The sequence below is a fragment of the Vespa crabro genome, chromosome 15 (assembly GCF_910589235.1).
Source record: "Vespa crabro chromosome 15, iyVesCrab1.2, whole genome shotgun sequence".
Classification (NCBI taxonomy): domain Eukaryota; kingdom Metazoa; phylum Arthropoda; class Insecta; order Hymenoptera; family Vespidae; genus Vespa; species Vespa crabro.
Window position 1 is genome coordinate 4,524,361 of NC_060969.1, and position 21,712 is coordinate 4,546,072.

Sequence of the window (21,712 nt, forward strand, 5' to 3'; positions counted from 1 at the left end):
TTTTTTTTGATAAAATAACAAATAATTAACAATTCGAACAGATGATAGAAGAAGGATGTGATATGGTCAACCGTGCTAGGCAAATTTTATAATAAAAAAAGATTAATAATATATTTTTTAATCAAAAACTTATTACACAAGCATTTTTAGTATACAAGATCTATACGTATACTTAGGCTGTTATGAATGAATTCATTTTTTCTATGAATTCATAGTATTTTATGCGTATTTCTTTGAATAAACATTCATATATTTACAAAAATATATAAAATATATTAATCTCTAAAACATTTCAAAACAAATACAGAAACGTTTACTATCATGCAAATATCCGAGTGCAATAATAGTGAAAAATTTATATAACTTTTTTTTTAATTAAAAACAACTTTTAAATACTGTCGCCTGCTTACTAATATTTCATAATACTGACAAAGATGATAAACAATAGTATGCGAATATCAGCAATAATAATTAATTAATAATAGTAAATAAGAGATTCATATTATCGAATCGAAGCTGTTAAATATGGTTTACGATTTCCAATCAGTTTTCGATATTGCCTTCTTTTCAATAATCTCTTTTCTAATAAGGAAGCCACATCAAAAACTGATTATTTAAATCCTTCAATTAAAAACGCTCCCTAACGACCAACTTTGAAAGACTTTCGAAGACTTTCGAAGTAGACTACTACGAGAAAATTTGATCAATTTCTCGATAGTTTCGATGATTCCTTATTCCCAGTGACTTGTTCAAGTTCAATACCATCGTATTCAGGAGCTCCAGCATTATCATAGTATGCGTAATCATAATCATTTTTTTTCCCTGATTTTGATCGAGCAGTTGAACTGCTAACAAATCTGGTAGTGGATGTGAAAGGTCTAGCCGATCCACTGACATACGTGCTACTTCGAGGAGTTGTATTTATTGACGATGACTTTTGAGCGTTACTGCTGAAGCTGTTTGGATTATACGTGGTTGCACTAGCTTGTCTCCTGTTTGAATAGAAAAGAGAAAGTACGGATAATGTAATTGAATGATGACATCGTTAAGAATATTCTAATTGTATAATAAACATAGGCACGCGTCGACCTACCTAGGAACAGGTGTCGTAGATCTGGGTGTCTCAGCCAAATGATTTATACTCGCAGGACTGAAACCTATACCTACTGAAGCTCTTCCGAAATCGTAATTATCTGTACTAGTCTCAATATAATATTTGCCACTGTTCGAGCTCTCATAATTGTTGTACTGCGTTCCCTTTTTTGACGTTTTTGTACTGTCATAATATTGAGTAGAAGATTTGATTGACTGCTCGTTCTTTTCGTAATACTGATTGTTATCCGATGATTGTTGACTGTTATAGCGATCGTTGCTTCGAGAAACCGATTGTGCCGGACTGTTGTCCGTATGAACATACTTTTTCGTTGGTGGACTATAGGTAGTTGGAGCGTAACTGCTTCCTGCATAATTTGTGAAATATTTCGAGGTGGTCTGACTTATTTCTGATGTAGTGGAACTATGCCCATTTCTATACTGTTCGCTAGCACTACCATAATTATTGTCATAGACTGTAGCAGCAATAGTTGTTGATTGACGGTATCCTCCATTATTACCGTTAGCACGTTGGACGTTATAATTTTTCTGATAATTTGTATAATCACTCGCTTGATAATTCGTGCTAGGTAATGCAGTACTGGACTGTGTGAACTGTCCACCATTGTAAGGTTGATATCCATTTCTGTTGCCATTACCATTGTAATTCGTTGTCCTTAATGTAGTGCTAGGTGTATAAGATCCTGAATTATCCTGATTGTAATTGTTGTTCGTGTTGTAAGTATTGTAAACCGTTGCCTTGGCGGTAGAACTTGATGGTTGGTAACTGCTGTAAGAATCTTGATAATTCGTGTTAGGTCGATAAGTCGAGGACGCAGTCACGGTATATTTTTGAATATTCTGATTCCTGTTGTAGCTCTCTTGAGGTCGAATTGTGGAAGATGAACCGGAGGTAGTCGATCGTTGATTGTAATTGTTATTGTTGTTGTTGTTGTTGTTGTTGTTGTTGTTGTTGTTGTTGTTATTGTTATTGTTATTGAAAAAATTTCCATTATAATTATTCTGACTATTATAAGTCGATGATATAGCCGTGCTTGATACAGGATAATCGTTGGTGTTTCCATTGTAGGGTTGTTTCCTACTCACCTTTCTGATACCCGTCTTCTTTTTCTCTGTAGTCACTGTTTCATCTTTGTAAGATCTTTCGTTATCATAATTATCCTCTTTATTTGTCCTATGGTTATAAAAACCAACTTTGCTATTACTATGTAAAACTTCTCGATTATTGTTGTTGTTGTTATAATTAGCAGAAGAAACTCTATTGAGTGCATTTGCTGATGATCGCACTGGATCATTGCTTTCACTTCGTTGAAGATTATCTTGAGGTTCATCATCGCTACGTATTGTATCGTAATGTGGAGATTCTAATCCTGAACCAAGTCTATACAAATCAAAATTATCGCTGGCGTAATAAAGAGTCGCAGCTTCGCAATCTACGTCATACCAATCTGCACACGTTTGACTCTCTTGATCGAAAGCAGTATCATTTGGACATAAAAACCTGAAAACGAGATGTAATTTTATTTAAATGTTCTTAAAAGAAGATAGAAAGATAGAGGAACTCACTTATAATCTTGGATACTGCCAGATACAGAAACGCAAACGTGAAAAACTTGACAATCTGTTTCTGGATCAGCATAATAGCTACCAACTATTTTGTTACGACATGTAAACGCAGTTTCCGGCATGTATTGCTGAGAATATCTCGGTGGAGGTCGTTGAAGAGCCAATGTTGTACCCCATAATATAACCACTGAAATCCGATGTAAGATTGATGAGTGAACGTGTCAATTTTATAAAGATTACATTGTTAGATACATATGCTTAAAAAGATTTACGATACGATAGTCTCAACGGATGGAGATGTATCCTTCCACTAATAGATTTAGAAAACACAAGTATCCAAGCAAGTACGATAAAGAACACGCACAATCCTGATATTAAATGGTTCGCTAATTTTCCGTCCTCGTTATCATCAATGGGAACGGAGTTGATATAGTACGTTATTTTTATGAAAGCTTTAATTTTTTTTTACAGAACGATGAATCTCAGTATACCAATATGAACTATCGTAGTAAATCATAAAGCAAATATTCCAGTAATAAAAATGATAAAATATCCTTTTTCTTCGAACGTACCCGGAAGAATAAGAAGGCATGGTCCTAAAGACTTCATGATCGTCTTCGTTGAATTCGTATAAAGTGAAGATTTTCGCAGTCGATGATCACCTTCGTGAACGAACTCTTAAAGACGACTGAGGTCTTGCCAAGGGAGTTCTGTGACGGAGATGTGCGCAACTTTCTGAGAGGATGGGATATCAGGGCCCGAGGATGGTAGTAGGGGGCCGCCTCAGGTCTAAGAGAGAATGTACGCGTATGTACGTATATAGGGGAGAAGAAGAAGAAGAAGAAGACGTAACATAGCGTTACGTCACACCAAGAAGCTCGTCCACTAGGAATAGTAAGAGCAGGGAGCTCATCTGCGCCATCAACAAGCTTATTTTAAATGCGCATTGGCATTCCCTATAGCAAAATAAACTTTTTCTCTCTTTTTCTCTCTTTTTCTCTTTCTTTCTATCAGTTGCCTTAAGCGGATGCTATTGATTTCATCGAAGAATAAATCGAGGCTTTCATCAGATACCGTCTGAACCAAGAGATGCAAATGAGTACGATTAAATTTCTTTAGCTCCTTAATGAAAATGCTACAGTACAATTATAATTGAAATATATAACTTGGAAGATGAACACTTGGACTCATCGAATACGAGATACGGATACATAGTAATTCAGAAGTCTATTACTCATCGTAATAGAGACATGTCCTTGGCAATTAACATCGTATTAGGCCTCGAAAACTGAAAGACCTCGGGGAATAAGACTCATGTACTTTGATTTGTGGTTACGTTCAGTGTCTTGCGAAGATCGAGGTCGTCTCATGAGAATTGAAATTTTGCAATCCGATCTTCTACGCATCCTCCTAACATACCATCGTTAATCTCAACGTAAAGCGTTTAAAGAAAGAAGAAATAGATACTTTGGTATTTGTGAAATCTTGCTCGACATGCCTTCTCTTCTCCAATTTACTAAAACTCAATGATACATTTGTCACCCATTCAATCTATTTTTATTTGTCATTCCCTTATCCATTAACCATTAGAGAGATATTGCATCATAGTTACACGCTACTCATAACGGTTAATTAACGAGTAAGAGTATTATATATTTCAATGACCGTCGCACGCGAGACGTCCATTATGCTTGGGATGAGTTCAACTCGAGGAATCTTCTCAGCCTTGGAGGGCGAAAGTTGTCTCTGAAGCGGGTCCCCTATCGTAGATGGCACGATATTTGCACTTACAGGCGTGTACGGCTATTTACAGGCATCCACAGGCCTTCTGACTTACATGTACACGGGCATAGGCAACATAGAAGAAATGTGTAGGTGTAAGGACTTCGATGAAGATTCCTCCAGGCCTTCGTGTCGCGGTATTTACAAACTAGAATCGCCTTTATGGAGAAAGGAAGGTCTTTTCGATGTTCACGAATAGAAGTTGTTAGTCGTCAGACTAGTATTTTTCGTGATTTCCTTCCACTGAGAATGTTTCATTCTGAGAAGAAATTATCTTTGTTAAAAATATATTTATATTTGGAAATTTGATCGAGTTGTGAAATGTTATGTTAAAATTATTGAGTCGTGACAATTACCAAAGAAACACTAATCGAATACTTTGGAGAAAGCTAGTAAGGTTAAAGGTTTTCAAAGTGTCTTTCCGCGATGAAATCTTTACCAATAGGGATAGTCAAGTATAAAATCAACGTCGACCTTCTTGTCTCTCTTTGAAATCCACGTTCTTGTTCTTGTCCCAAGATATTGTTCTATTCATCAATAAAATATTAATTGAGAGAGAACGAGAGAGAACGAGAGAGAAAGAGAGAGAAATTGGCTATTATTTCTTTCTTTTTTCTTTTTCTTTTTCTATTTCTTCTTTTCTTTTTTTTTTTTTTTTTTTTTCTTTCAGCATCGACGAACGGATGCTTGCTTGGCTCTAGTGTCCCCAACAAAGTTTCTTGCTCAAGCGGATGTTAAAAAGGTGCTAAACGTATGCGAAATACATCGTACTTCCGACAATTAATTTCGATTCCAGATATATCTGTACATATCTCTCGGTGTTGGACCATCGTTTAATATACGAGTAATATGTGATCATTCGTATTTCCTATATCTTTCTCTGTTTATTCCTTTGACGCATCATCCATTGATACGGTGAAAGTGCAAGATTTTTCTTGGCCTTCTCTGTGCCATGCGTACTACTGCAGTAAGATTTCTTTTCTTGAGGAGAAAAGGACAATTTTACGGAGATAAATACAAAGGCGTGGTTCAACGTATATACTTTGCATAATGTATTCGAGTGTATAAAACTAAAGAAATCTTTTACACAAGAACAATAAATTTGCATTCTTACAGATCCTGACCTACGTGACTGGTACATCACATATATGGCACTTTAATGATCTTAGTCGTTACAGTCACGTTGCTGGAGAAAGCATGAAGAAATTCTTTAAATCTTTTTATTATATATATATATATATATATATCCTCGATCAGACGATTTATGTCATTTTCGGTTTTTCTTTAATCGGCCCATAAATTTTAACTCTGTCATATGTTTTACATTATTTTACTTATATAGAATCAAACTCTAATGAGATTGAATAATACATTATTCAATAAACCTAAAGAATAAATTTTCTATTATTTTCATTTGATATGTTCTTCTCACATATAATGTTTCATGGGAAACGAACTTACTTGACGATGAATATAAACATTTTCTTTCAAATAATATATGTTATTTAAATTAAAGAATGTTCACAAGTCTGTACCAGCTAGCTGAAGAAGTGCTGTTGGCAAAACGAACCGATAAATTCATGAAAGAGAGAAGAGTGATTCTAAAAGGAGATCGTTGTTACATGGTGGTGGTGATGGAGAAGGAAGAGGTGGGGGAGCGGATGAAGAGGGTTTCTTCTCGTTTCCACCATGTGAGAAAGTGAAAGCAAAAGGCGAGCGTACAGCAAAGACGAGACGAGATACACCGTGCCGTCTTCGAGTAGGAGCACGATCCAACGTGAGTCTCGTTCGTCCTGAATCAGAATATAATCAGAGATCGTTCGACCTTTTTTTTTTTTCCTTTGTTCGTGACATTCGTTACTTGTACTTCATTATTTTTTTACTTCCATTTTTTTCTCTTGTACTTATCATATTATCGTTTTCCTTCAATTTTGATTTCATCTGAAAATTAATTATGTCATTGGACATTGATAAAGATTAAAGATAATGCCAAAGAATTCCAAAGAAATAAATAAAAATAATATGACATTACCTCGAAGCTCCAATACCTTTTAAAAAGAATGAAAGGCCATAAAGAGATATATATATATATATGTATGTATATATCTGACTATAATCCTTGATCCCTTGTAATTATTAGAACAACGTACAAATAAAGATCTATTCCTCATCGCCATCATCATCGATCATCTTATACTAGATCCATCCTTCTGAAAATAGAGTTTGCCTTGAAGTAGAACCATCGGTTGCGCTCACCGAGACTATCGTTGTGATCGCGTTCATCACGAATCGCAAGGTCTCTTCTTGTTAATAAAAGGAGAAATAGAAAAAGAAAAAAATAAAACTGGAATTATTATACCGTCAGAAGAGATGTCGTAATGTCCTGTCAAATGTAAAGAGATCGTTAAACAAAAAAAAAAAAAAAAAGAAAAAGGAGAAAGAAAAAAATACTCGGATGTTTAAGATAGTCGGTGGAGTCGAAAGCTTTCCACGGTCTATGCTCTGACGGCTGAGAGTGAGACGTGTGCCCGACCATGAAACGAGGGGTGCTTAATTAAAAATCGTAATGGAGTGTTAACTCGGTGTATTCGATTTCTCTATTCTAGAAGGTGATCGTCCTTTCGTTTTGGTTCATAAACTTAGCGAATATATCTATATATATACGTTTGAAGCAACTCTAGCGTGGAAAGAAAATGTGTTAAATTAAAAATGTTAAATTTATAGAGATAAGAAAAACGATTATTATTGTTCTAATGAGGAAGTAAACGTAAAAGAACGTTTATATGCTTCATTGAGTATAAATCCTCCTACTCGATACTCGTTTTCTCCTTCATTGATTTCAAATACCGAGACGTTGATCTTTTTATCTGTCATATAGATCAACATTTTATACTAATATTTTATTCTATTTATCCTGCGATTATATTTCTTGATTTATAATCATAAGTCAATAGACGGATGCTATATACGATATTATAGATAGATAGATGGATACATACAACTTTCTCTATCACGATGTCTCCTTCTTGAAGCTTTAGATAAAACATAAAATTCCTCGATGTACAGTGAATTTATGTTTGTGAGGTTTTTGCATTAAATTATGTAATATAACGAATCAGTCATCAAGCATGATTCGATGAATTTTCTCGAAAACAGTGTACATCTATCGAGAGAAATACTATTATAAATATTATGCTTATATTTATTCACAAAGTATATATATATATATTGATCTTATTTATATATGATACGTTTTGAAATTTCATCTTCGATGCTATTCTTTCAAGGAGAAAAGTTGAAAGGGTTACGACCTGCAATTCTTGTGAGAGTTTTTTTTTTTGTTACCGAAGGACCGGATGTATAGGTGAGTCTTCAGAGGTGGGGTCAAGAGGAGGGACGTGCGTGTTTAATTAGCCGTGTGCCTTCAAGATAACAATGCCATGAACGGATTACGTGCTTGTTCATTGTACTTTCCTGCAGATGATTATAATATCGTTAGTCGATATTCAAGAAAATCTAATTAAATAATTAAATGTAATTATTAATTATATCGATTAATCAATGTTAATTTATGAAATTGTTTCTAACGAGATTACAATTAATATTATTATAAAATGAAATTAATTATGAATTATCAATATAAATTAAACTATTATATTTCAAACTAATTGCGAAGAAAGTATAACTCAATGCAGCAGATAATTAACTTCAGCTAAGTAAGGTGCAAACGATGGAATCGTTCGGAAAGCTAATGATACGATTCATTCGTTTACGTTCTGCTCTTACGGTTTCCTTCTACGATTAGCAAAGGATAATTTTCATAATTAACGTCAGCAGCTACGAATTTACACGATTATTATTCGCCACTGTTTTGCTCGAGTAATACGAGAGAATTTGAAGAAGAAAAATAATGTAAATATAGTGGTACCATAAAATAAGGAATTTCTTGGGCAATCAAGAGATTAGAAATCACCATTCGTCTAAAGATCAGCATCCTGAATAGGTCCATGTATATAGGGTGTTCCATTTGTCTTTCGATCATATCAAATATATCTACAAATTTTAATAATGTTAGCAATTATTTTTATAGAAAGGAAACGATCTTGATAAAAGTTTTTTTCCATCATAATTTGTTTATCTATTTCTTACAATTTGTAGTAATATTATGTTTTAAAGGACCAGATTTAATATAAGACACCCTGTATATATATTGTACAACGAAATCGGTGCAGATTCAATGTACAATATATATATATATATATTCGTCAATGGTTTGATATATCGAAGATGCCGATTTTAAGCGGACAGGAGAGTACACGTGCGCAATACACGTGCCAACTTTGAAGGGGGTAGAAATGGAAATTTATCGTACTCTTTCAGGAGCAGATAGGGAGTCTTGCGCTAATGCACTTTGCGTAATAGGCCATCTTTAATTCTAGTAGAAAATATCACGTTGTGATACTTCTTACGCTCTCGGTGATATACAAAATAAATACATTTCATTTTGATTATGCAATTTTTTTTTTTTTTTTTTTTTTTTTTGGAACCAGCTCGTTCTAATAGCATCGTTCAACCTGTTCATCAGCGTGGATCAATTTAATATTATTATTGTTTAAATAAAATGTCCGAGAAAAGGAGAAAAAAAAAAGAAAAGAAGAAGAAGATATCGCACGATACTTACTGAATTAAGTTCCTTTTCTAGACGTGGGAATTGGTGCGCGAGTTGCTTAAATTGTTCGGTCGATTTTCTCACAGGATAGAACAATTCGATACGTCGGTAGCAAGAAAAATATGTCAGGACAAACGAAAGCCAGTGTAATTTGTGCAGATTTTGCCAGTCATTACGATACTATATCATTCATCGTGCGTGGAATCCTATAACAACAGTTTAGATCTTGCGAATAAGAGAAGTCGTAGGACTCCTGACTGATGACTTATCCCGTTGTACGAATGTATCGTTGTACCTTAGAATCTGGCACAAGGATGTACCAGTCAGTGAAGCGAATCCCTCTCGTTTCTATACGTAAGACTGGATCTACGTGTAAGATTTTATAAGTTATAATATAAAGATCTTATTAAATAGAGACTTCTTAGAAATTATAATTTATCCTTTTTTTTTTCTTCTTTCTTCTTTATATATCGTCACTTGTATCAATTTTTTTCTTCATTTATTTACAGAATGATTACAAGAGAGGAACGCCAAAAAAAAAGGGGGTCCCTGTGGATTCACGCGATTTGTTTAATGTCTACCTTACAAGCCACGTATTATTATTTTAATTGCTCCCACGACTTGTTTCCCCAGGTGTTGCGTCACGCGTGAACACATTTCACTTTTTAACTTATACTTTCATTCTTCATTAGCCGAATCATCGTCAACGTTAATAAACGTTTCCTTTTTCATTTTCGGGTTGATATTCAGAGATTGTAGTTATCAAAGATACCTAACGGTTAATAATTATTTATAATAATATACTTTGTTTTTTTTTTGTTTTCGCCTATTCTTTCAAATTGTTTTTGAAAGTCTTACTAACACACCAAAATTTCCATAGATCCTTCGTAATTTTACTTTCACTGATGCGTTATCTATTCTAGCCATCTCCGAAGTATACATCTCTGACTTATATACGTCTTATATGTGTTTGCTCGATGATGTAGTCTCCTCCGTGAGAGTTTTATGAATCTTCTTGGTTTTTATTCATGATAAAATATATATTCTTTTTTAAATAATATACTTGATACAATCGGGCTCTATATTTATATTGTGTATAAATCTTGTATTAACAAATTGTATTACAAATTAGAGAAATGAATGTTCGAAGAATTTATTGAATAACATGTATTGTGTAGCTACCTTTGTATACTAGATATTCTCGTAACAACTAGAATTTCTTCTATTCAGTCTCTATGATCGCGTAACACGTGCAATATGCATCCGAATGCTTTTCAATCTTGAACACTGAAGAGTCTTTCGTTGTATATGATGGAACAAGGAAATCTTCCCCTTTACGCAACAGGAAATGCTTCTCGCGTCTTTGAGAAAATAAGAAACCTACCACATACGATATACAAAGAAATAGAAAGTATTAATAGAAAGTTTTAAAAATGTCCTACAAATTTCTTAGAGCAATTCATAATCGTTTGTTTCGAATTAATTTTTTTTTTTTTTTTTTTTTTTGCTGACATACATAAATGTAACACGACACATCTTCGTCATGGATTGTTGAGATTTAATCTGTTTCTAAATAATCCATATTTTATAAATTCTTCCATTCGTACATTACTGCTTCCAATTATAAAACATTTCAACGATTTTTCCAAAACTGAAAATTTCATCTAATTAGAACAAGGAATATTGATTTATATTAAATACAATAGTAATGATAACTTTAGTAATTTTTCAATGATTAATGTTTATCTGTTTGGTCGGTAAAACAAAGAATTACTTTTACCGATTATTTTTAGTCGGATTGATAAGTCAGAGAACTACAGGATATCTCGTGATCGGTCGGTAACGATGGTAAACTTTATATGATCAAAAGAATGCAAATGGGCAATCATCTACAAGATTATTTCAATGAATCAAGCTCTCTTGAAATGTTATTACTGCATTTGATAATGTATTGATGGACATTCTTCTTTGGCAAACTTGTGTCTATTGGAATTCCGTAAATAATATATCATTAATGAAGCCATTAAATAGACTCAATATATTTAACAAATAAAATTATTTGTTGGTAACAACGTACAACGTTTAGGAGTACTTGTAAGATAAAACAGAGCAGTTCCTACAACATGAAAAATTAAATTTAATTTGAGATTTAGAAGAATATCTTTTTTTTTTTTTTTTACAAATTTTTAAATAATCTTACAAAAATATAGTAAAACTGTATTATATATAAAATATATATGTTTTCATAAGCGAGAATTTATATTTTATATTTTAAAAGCTTCTTGCGGTACAGTATTGCTTTTCAAATCTTTTATAAAATTTTGAATACTTTTTCGCATATCCCAGTTTGTCTTATTCAAATATGTTTTACACCATTCTTTGGTTAATTTAGTTATTTGCCCAAATTTTGTAATTATTTCAAATTTCTCTGTTGAGCTAAAACATTCGGGTATAAAATCCTCACTGGATACTGTACTATCTATATTAGTTAAAGATTTATTATCTGGAGCATCACCAATGTTGTATTGATCATTTGTAATAATATATTCATTGTCAGGTCTAACTGATAAAATAAAAGTTCTATTAAATGACAGAACTTGAGGATCACTACCAATATTCTTAAACAATCCAGAAATAGATATGGCTATACATTCATTGTCATCATATATCAGATCATATTGAAATGAGTTTTTATCATGATAAGTCTTTGGTAATGTTTTTAGAGCATTTAATACATTATCTTCTCCATAATATAAAAATTTATCCCTTTTATTAGGATCTGTTATTTTAAAAATATTTCTATTTGTAGTAAATTGCACTAATTTTCTTTTATGAGCGATAGAAAATGGAATACTAAAACTGAAAGAGTAAAAAGCATGTTTATCATATAATCCTCTCAAAAGCGTTCTATCTCCTTGATCGTATAAATTGAAAAAATGTGTAACAAATTGATATACAAGTTCTTGTTTTGTACTATCTTTGAAATAATTATTGTACATTAATGGCATATCAGAAACAGAAATAGATACACCATCTAACTGAATTATATGTGGGCAATGTACCTTCACAGAGTTTATATATTGTTTTGCACTAGAGTAATTTTCACATAATGGATTACCATCCAACCAAAGTTTCACAATTGTTAAATTTTTTAAGGCCCCAAGATCTTTCATGTTCATTAAACTATTATACCTTAAATCTATATATTTTAAAGAGATTAAATCTAAAGATTGCATTGCATCCAATGTATATAATTCATTATGCTTTAAATTTAAATGTTCGAATGTGGCCACTGTTTTTTTTGCCACTTTTAATACATGTTCCAAGTTTGTTATTTGAGACAAAGGACAATAAATGGATTTAGACAAATCTAAATCCTTATGAAATGCTTCCAAATCTAATGATTTTGTATTAGAATCATACCTTCTTGTCAGAGTTGTTAGAAGAAGTGGTTGAATATTAACATTTAAATCCTGAACTGGGGCAAAACCCAACACTATTGTCAAAATCAGAGGATTACCATGTGGATTTTTAATAATTAAACTAGATCTGCATAGTTTCTCTATAGCAGGCCCACAATTTTTAGCTATAAAGTATGAATCTTCGCCACGCACTTGATATTTCACTGGTAACAAATATATAGGCTTTATAGAATTCAATATGGCTTTTAATACTTCTTCCTTGTTATACTGTGCACCTCTAATAACTTTAAACTCGTGCCACAAATTTGGATTTTCCATTAGTAGCCGTTCTTGGAACATAGAATTTTGACCCATGGTCAATTTCATGGCCACAGAAGAATCTAGAGTACGAGTACGTGAACATCCCAAATTTCTTTGCATATTGCTTGATTTCTTGTCAAATCAATAGCATAATATTAATGGCAATATCTTTGTTCAATAGTTATATATATATGTATATGTAACTATTGATCCTGTTTACAATTTTCTTGAAAAAATACCTGTGAAAAAAAAATTTCTTATTTACTGCATATAAAATTTTCTAACCTATGTGAACTCAATAATATAAATAATATATAATTACCAATAAGTTCCTAATTCAATTCATAATTCTAATTATCTTTTTTTTAATCATTGTTTTTATAACAATTCATAATTTTTTATTGTAAGATATTTCTTTCGGATAAGACATTTTGAATCAGTTAATGCCACCATCACGTAATAACATAATCAGTATAATATTTGAATGTACGATATAATATTAAAGAAGAAGATATTAACATGAACATAATTAAAGATAACGATTAATAAATATTTTGATAATAATATTAATTGAATATGTTCTTAAAAAAAAAAAAAAAGGAAAAAAAAGAATATAAGTACTACTTGTTCGTATTATAATGACGATCCAATCAGGTTTCGTATTATTCGATTAATTTCGATCGACCAATCACAGTCACCTACTGAAGGAAGTAGCAATATAATTTCGATATTATTGCGATTATCGAAATCTCGAAATGGTAAGATTAGTTTCGCCGGTTCGTGACATAGTCCAGATTCGAAATAAAAGTCGTCGCGGAAAAGTTCGTATAAATGAAGAATATTAATATTATTGTGGTAAGTAAAATGATCTCATTAAAAGTTACGTAGTACATTTTTCTTCGTTGTTAGAATAGAAAACTAATTATTACTGTATCTAATACATGAAATTTATCTATGTCTAATTTCGTCACTTTTGTCGGGAGGAGTGGGAGGACTTCTTTAAGCAACGATTTCTTAAAAGTTTTCTTCTGTCTTTGATTTCAGCATTATCATTGTCATCGCCTAATTGTCATCGAAATGAAAAAAGAATTCTTTCGTATCTACAACGAGCCGTAGTTCGAGTATCGTCATAATCATTTACCTATGTACGTACAATTGCGAAAGGTGTAAGTAACTTATTTCTTTTAATATTCTTTTGAAAATAGATGTGATAGTTTTGTATCTTAGGATAGACCGTTGATCGTTTTGCGTTATACGTGTTCATACACGTGTACATATATATATGTATGTATATATATATATATATATATATATTTATATATATACACATACATGTATATACGTGCTGCAATATGACGATACGAAGCGCATTATAGCAATTCAATAATAAATTGTAGAACGTTCGGTCCGTTGTATTATGCGCGGGTAATCACAGTAATAAGCAGTTCTAAAAGTAACGTAAGTACGTTGTAGGTAGTAACGAATAAGCCGTAATCTCGGAGGATGCTCTCTCTTGCCTTCTCGACGCATCGATTCAACCAACGTTCGATGCTAGAGAACGAAGAGAAGAAAGCGAGAGGGAAAGAGAGAGAAAGACAAAATATGATGAAAGATCCATGGGCGTCGTACGTAAACGCGATTATTCTCAATCGATTTATAACTTTATACGTTTTCTTCGATCTTTTAACAATGGCGCAGATCTCTACCTTATCCGAGTGTTCTCACACACATATATATATATATATGACATTTTCGATAATCGAAATCTATGGAATTAATTAACCGCGCCATCTGTGGTTGCTCATCGAAAAGTAAAGTTCATCATATGATAAGTTATCATATGATAAGGTCGATAAAAAATCTTGTTGGTAAAAAGTATTTTGTAATATACCATCAATATATATATATACATATATATATAATACATATGAGTATATATGTGTGTATATATACATATATATATATTTATATTATATACATATATCTTTCGCAATCTGGCCTCTGGGGCACACACAAACTCTTATAAAGTAAATATAGTATATACGCCTATGCCATGGGTATATAGGGAGTACCTTGTACGTACCCGTTAAGCCAACATCTAATTCGATAACTGGCGAAAATAATAACGTAGCGATCCGTTGCCGTTCTAAGAGCAGAAGAAGAGCGTCTTGTTTCTCAGCATCCCTTTTTTCCTTGTACCGGGTGTTCGTTAGAAATCCTTTCAACAACAAGAGAAATTCCAACGTCTTAGATCTTTTCACAATTTTCATCGTTGTTCGTTATATATCGTCGAATCGTTATATCGATTATTACGATGGTTCGAATAAAAAAAAATGAGTGGTAGGAAAAGGGAGCACGATTGCCGAAGCGATAGAGAGAGAGATAGAGAGAGAGAGAGGAAGGGGAAAAAATGGTGGGAAGTTCCGAATGAAAAAAATTGTTCGGATGCGTTGGGTTGGAGGAAAAGGGGGGAGTAAAAAAGAAAGTAAATAAATAAAAAAAAGGAAGGGAATCTCGAGGTAAAAGAAACGGTAGCGATTTATAACGATGCGTCCACGGCTACCTCGGTAGTCGATGACACTTATTAAAAGTTTCGAAGGTAGCTGGGAGCGGTGCATCGATCTTCTTCGTCGTCGCTGTCTCGTCCCACTTCTTCTTCATCTTCTTCTACTTTTCCCCTTTCTCTTCATCTTCTTCATTTTCTTCTTCGTCTTCATCATCTTTATCTTTTTCTTCTTTTTCTTCTTCTTCTTCTTTCTCCTTCCGCATCATCTTCCTCGCGCAACCAAGCAAGTAAGCAACCGAACAACCAAGCAAGCCAAGCAAACAAGCAACTCTGCCTTGTTGCACGTCGACGAGAAATACCGAACAGTTTAATAAGCACAAGCGGTCAAGGCGATACCGCGATACAAGATACGAACCTGCGTACCATCCATCACCGGTCTCGACTTTTCGGTGGCTACTTTATGGACTCGATACAGGACTGTAGGGATTTACTCTGGTTCTTTTTTTATGCATTAAAAAGAAGGTGAGAAAAGGATGAGAACGAGCACGATATTGTCTCGATCGAGATATTATTTAATTACTTTCGAATAATAATATATAAATCTGTGACACATAATATACCATAAATGTACTATACCATATTATTACATTTTAAAATTATAATACTAATAGATACTCTTACATTTACTACGTACGTCGATAGAGAATTTAGAAGCGACTTATATTTTATCTCGATCGTTTGCGAATTTCACCTACCCAATCTCTTCCACTCCGTGTTCCACCTTACTTACCTTCCCTTCTTTTTACTATGCCACGGTGCTCCACCTCGCCTCTCCCCTTTCTTCCCCGTCGATGCATTAAATTCATCGTTCGTATTTCTCGCGTAATGTTAGCGACGATAATAAAGCTCGGAGGCGCGCTCGCTCGTATCCTGGTGGTCGCGTGCAAAAAATACGTTAATTCCGCGTAGCTTGCATGACCGTGCAAATAAATAAAACGGCAAACACATCGGGGCCGTGGCACCGTATTTTATATTTTATCCGGTTCGAATGATTGATTGCGCTCCGGTGTTCCTGCTACCGACACACAGAGTCCGCGAGCGAACGTACGTACGTACCTACGTACGAACGTACGAACGTACGAACGTACGAACGAATGAACGATAGCATCTCTCGCGAAATGCCTTGCCATGGCCGCCATACCTACGGACTGTACTTGTCGTTTCACGCATTGTTTATTATTGTCCGATGCTTTTATCACGATCGACGTTATGTTGCCAGCCGGTATGAACTGCCTCGAGCACCGCGCAACCCCCTTTACATAGAACGCGTGAAAGGAGGACAAGGGGTGGACGAGAAGAGAGAGCCTCTAGGTCGCGTGTGTTGTTTCATCGAGCCTTTTTTTTCTTTCTTTCTTTCTTTCTTTCTTTCTTTCTTTCTTTCTTCTCTTCCTTTTTTTTTCTTCTTTTTTCTTCTTTTTTTTTTTTTTTTTTTCTTTTTTTTCTTTCTTTCTTTTGTACTTTTGTGTTAAAACATCGTCGAGATCGATATTCAAAATAATATTGATTTCTCCCGACGTATATGATAAAGTTTAAGAGAGAAAGAGATTCTCGTACCTCGGATGAATAATTATTATCGTTACGCGAGAGTGATTACGATAATTATAACGAATATTATCTTTTCTGTCGATCGTATCTATCGGTATTATAAATTTTTATGATGTACGAAGAAATAAAAAAAAAAAAAAAAAAAAAAGAAAAAAGAAAATAAAGCACAGTTTTAATCTCGTACGCGAGAACGTTGAAGTAAAAACAAAAAGAAAAAAAGAAAAAAGGCTACATATTCACCTATAGTTCGTAAATATTTTTGGCATGGATCTTACGGAGAATTTGTTTTTTTCTTCTGTCTCTTTTTTTTTTTTTTCTTTTTCTTTTTTTTCTTTTACGAAATACACTGATAAAATAATATACGAAAGTAAAAGCGGAATAAGGGAGGCCCAGAATGTGCGCGCACGCTCGCGTTTCGCGTGTGTACTACGAGGAAGATCGTAATTACAGAAGCGAGACTGAAAACGCGCGCCTTCCTCCTTCGGAGCCTGCGAGGCACGATCTTCGATAAGTATAGTTGTTTCAGGATCGCGTCGATGCCTCTCTTTTACTCCCGCTATCTCGCATTATTGGTACAGGTCATGTGAAAAATTTATTGGCTCGAGCCGGATGCGTACTCCATCGTCTTTTCTTCTTCTTCTTCTTCTTCTTCTTCGACGTTCCTGCAGGCAACTACTGTCATTTTTATATTTATCAACATCCTTAGAAAAATATCTATACTCTGTAATATATAGCTTATGATCCTTCCATAGATCGATAACGCGCACGATGACTAATTAGAAAAAAATAGTTGCGCTAAAAAAAAATTAGACCCCCATTGAATATAACGATTTAATATATATTTCATGATTATATTTTTATATTAAATATGAATATTTTAAATAAACGCGCTAAAACTGTTTTATCAACATCGCGGTCGGTAAAAAACCTAGATGGAGAGTTTTTAATTCCTACCGCCAGGTGGTATTGCTAGTGAAGTTTTTACCGCCTTAAAAAGAGAGAAAGAAAGAAAAAAAAAAAAAAAGAGAGAAAAAAAATGGTAAAGACAATGAAAAGAAAAGAGAGCAAAAAGAAATTATATAATTCGATCAATTTCAAGCGCACCGCAATGTCCCTTATTAAAATTAATCCTATGAATCCTACTTCAAAAAAAGGAAAAAAAAAGAAGAAAAAAAAAACAAAGAAAAAAATACAGGAAAAAAAGGGAGAAACAAAAAAATGAGAAAAATCAAGAAAAAAGAAAAATAACGAAGGTATTCATTCCGACAAATTATCAGATTGTTACAATAAAAAATAGCATTGTTGATATCGTTGAAAATAATAAGATAGGCAGGTAAGATTTGATCGATCTCGATCTTGTAACAATTCATAATATAAACGAAGAACTCCGAAGTTGGATTCGGATAGCGAGACGAAAGGGTTACATTGACGCAAAGTAGTAAGCCCCGGGCAGATTCTAGTTGAGGTACAGATTTATTAGCGATAGAGCGTTTCGATAGCCGCTCGTGCATCACCACGCCCATTCCGCGTGGCTGAAGAACGGAGAGAACGAAAGGCCGTAAGAAGGGACGTTGAGAAGAGAAGAGAAGAGAAGAGGTGAAGGAGGAAGAGGAGGAGGAGGAGGAGGCAGAAAAGGAGAAGGAGGAGGAGGGTTGAGCCCTCCTTGGCCTCGATGCGCTCGCAACGATGCGGAACGCTACGGCTGGCTGCTGCGCCGGCCCAAAGAACGCGATGCACGGGCCTACCGTCGATATAGCGCCGATGCTTTTCTTCTTCTTATTCTTATTTTTATTCTTATTCTTTTATTCCTTTTATTCTTCCTATTCTTTTTTTCTTTATCCTCGTGCCTCGCTCGATCGAGCAGCCGGCGGAGGGGAACCTTCGACGATTTCTCGCCCTCTACGCCCGAGGTGCACCGTGTTCTTACGAAGCTTCAACGAAGCTTTGATCTTTTCTCTTGGAGATCGTGAGAATGAGGAAGATGTAATTGTTCCCTCGGCCTTTTTTTTATATTCATATTCAATTTTTTCATCATAGAATTTATCCCGTACCTACTTGTATTATTTCGATTAATATATACATATACATACATACATGCATGCACACACACACACACACACACACACACACACACACACACACATATATATATATATATACGTCTTTAATTATAGTGTAAATGATGTTTTCAAAGATATCAAAGCAAAGATAATCACTTTTGAAACATGACCATTGCATTGGTACGACCGATTAGTTCTTTAATAAATAAAAATAAAAGTAGACAATCAGAAATGAAACGATTTATTCGCACGGAACAACTTTCTCTCTCTCTCTTTCTCTCTCTCTCTCTTTTTGTAGTCAGATTCGTTATTTCAGCTGGGGGGCGGATCGAAATTTCTAAAGAGAAGAATAAGAAGAGAACCGAGAATCGATCGAACGATTTAAAGAAGGTACTCTTCGTGGTTACATCGCGATAGACGCCCTCGACGATCGTTATATCTCACCGTGGCGATAATTAGCGATCGTAGTGGATGTAATCGATCGTTTAGTGCCAACAGACGCGAGAGATACATCCTGGAAAATCGGAGATCGGTAACTGCACACATTCGTATACATATACATACGTGTATATATATATATATATATATATATATATAAAACAGAGAGCAGCGCAAAAGAGATAAAGAAGCATCGAACGGTGAATCTCTATCGGAAAGGAGCTTGCTTACGCCTCGGATTTATGGCTTTGATTACCAGTCCATATATACTCGTCTTCGTGATTTTGTATGGGTGAGTCGTGATCTTCCACGCCTCCCCTCTCTTTCTCTTGCTCTCTCTCTCTTTCTCTCTCGCACTCTTTCGTTTTCTCCCTTTTACTCACTCACTCACTCACTCACTTACTCACTCACTCACTCTGTTTAACTCTCCTTCCGCTTCAACCCCATCCTCTATATAAAGTTATCGCATTCTCGTTCCGTAAGTGTCCATTGTCTTTCGGTACTTGGTATTACACTCCTACTCGATTTATCGACCGATGTAATTTCACTTTTACAATTGTCTTCGATCAAATTTTGACGTGGCATAAATCATCCTACCAAAAAAAATTTTTGAATTGACATTTCTACCTCCGATAGGACACGTTTTTGTTTTCTTTTTTTTTTTTGTTTTTTTTTTTTCCCCCTGATATGCGTTACATTTTGAACGTCATAGATCTTCCCTTTCAACAATTCGATCGTAATGTCTCGTTTTGATCAGGACAAATATTCTATGATATATGTTAAACAATGATACGACATAGCAATGATTTATAATTAATTCTAATTTATCTGTAAATACCATTAGAGTATTTTCGATTGCATAATCTATCTGCATATCTACGAATGAATAAATTTCCATTACATTTTAAATAGTCATAGATTTAACTTTCCAAAAGAAAAAAGAAAAAAAGAAAAGAATTTGTACCAAAAAGTTTTACATTGGATTAGGACGAATATATTCATTCTATCGAATATGTCGTACGTATAACATGCAAAGTATTTAATTAATTCTAATTCATTTCTAAATACTATTGGAATCTTTTCTATTATATATACAAATACATAGCTAATATTTGCATATCTACGAATGGATAAATTTGTTTTACATTTTTCAAGATCACGTGATATAGCAATGAATTTAATTTATCTCTAAATACATTATATTAGAATCTTTTCGATTGCATGCATGCAGTTTTATTCGCACGGCAAATCCATTACGCTTGAATCGATAAATTGAAAACAAAGAAAAAATCATTTTGACGAAAGCTCGTAGATGTTTGGATTCTTTTTTTTTTTTTGCTTTCTTTTTCTTTCGATATGTACATATATATATATATATATATATATATATATATATATATATATATGTATGTGTGTGTGCGTGTGTGTGTAGAAAGGAAGAGAAAGAGAGAGAAATAGAGTATCATGAGATACCGGATGATCCACGTTGATCTTTCGATCGTGGAACGGCAGTTAGGAAGCACGTTTAACGCGCGCCGAGGACGCCCCACGTCGAGCGGTGAGAAGATGAGAAACGTCGCGGGAGGTCCTGTCCTTAAGGAAAGGGCCAACGATTGATGGACATCCTCGACTACACGAGCCTGATTATTCGGTGCTCGCGTCTCTCCTTTTCCTTCTCTTCTCTTCTTTTTCTTATTTTTATTCTTATTCTTCTCCTTGTCCTTTTTTTTTTCTTCTTCTCCTCCTCCTTCTTCGTCTTCTTCCTTCTCCTTCTCGTACACACGGAGGACGCAATGCGAACGGTGCACGCAACGTGTACGCACTTTGGTAATCACCGGTCGTTAGCGCCTCATTCACACTTCGACTATCGATATATCGTCTCGATGATCGCTCGAGAAGGACGAATAAAAGAGTTGCGACATCCCAATGAAGTCTCACGTTTCTTTAACACATATAATATTATGTATGTATATACGTACACGTACCCTATATATACCTACATACTATATATATATATATATTTATGTGTGTGTGTATGTATATGTGTATGTGTGCCGAGTTTGCATTTGATTCGTAATTCATTTTGATTTTCTCTTTTTTCTCTTTCTTTTTCTTTTCTACTCAAGTGTGAATGGTCTTGTTTAATATCGTTATTGAATTTTCTATTTAGAATTTCTATATGCACATAGATATCCGATGGCGGGTTATATTGGTTTTCTTCAATAACCAATGGTAAAAGCAAATTTAATGG

At 34.0% G+C, this 21,712-nt stretch overlaps 2 protein-coding genes and 1 long non-coding RNA gene across 4 annotated transcripts in view; 1 reads left to right on the plus strand and 2 right to left on the minus strand.

The window, feature by feature from the left end:
- Nucleotides 1-102: 102 nt before the first annotated feature.
- Nucleotides 103-3,393, minus strand: LOC124429634 (probable serine/threonine-protein kinase clkA). Its single transcript, XM_046975179.1, has 4 exons — nucleotides 3,252-3,393; nucleotides 2,680-2,866; nucleotides 1,094-2,614; nucleotides 103-992 (listed from the first exon to the last, which is right to left on the minus strand). The coding sequence occupies exons 1-4, from the start codon at nucleotides 3,286-3,288 to the stop codon at nucleotides 704-706; spliced, it is 2,034 nt and encodes a 677-aa protein (XP_046831135.1). The 5' UTR covers nucleotides 3,289-3,393; the 3' UTR covers nucleotides 103-703.
- A 7,752-nt stretch (nucleotides 3,394-11,145) lies between these two features.
- LOC124429635 (nuclear RNA export factor 1-like) lies at nucleotides 11,146-13,448 on the minus strand. The gene is made up of 3 exons (XM_046975180.1): nucleotides 13,175-13,448; nucleotides 11,331-13,091; nucleotides 11,146-11,246 (listed from the first exon to the last, which is right to left on the minus strand). Exon 2 carries the CDS (start codon nucleotides 12,970-12,972, stop codon nucleotides 11,395-11,397), a length of 1,578 nt encoding a protein of 525 aa, XP_046831136.1. The 5' UTR covers nucleotides 12,973-13,091; nucleotides 13,175-13,448; the 3' UTR covers nucleotides 11,146-11,246; nucleotides 11,331-11,394.
- A 166-nt stretch (nucleotides 13,449-13,614) lies between these two features.
- LOC124429548 overlaps nucleotides 13,615-21,712 on the plus strand; it is a 241,384-nt gene continuing 233,286 nt past the window's right edge. For both annotated transcript variants that reach the window (XR_006943483.1, XR_006943482.1), the window contains exons 1-2: nucleotides 13,615-13,707; nucleotides 13,897-14,018. This is a non-coding gene — a long non-coding RNA (uncharacterized LOC124429548). The remainder of the gene's footprint in view (nucleotides 13,708-13,896; nucleotides 14,019-21,712) is intronic.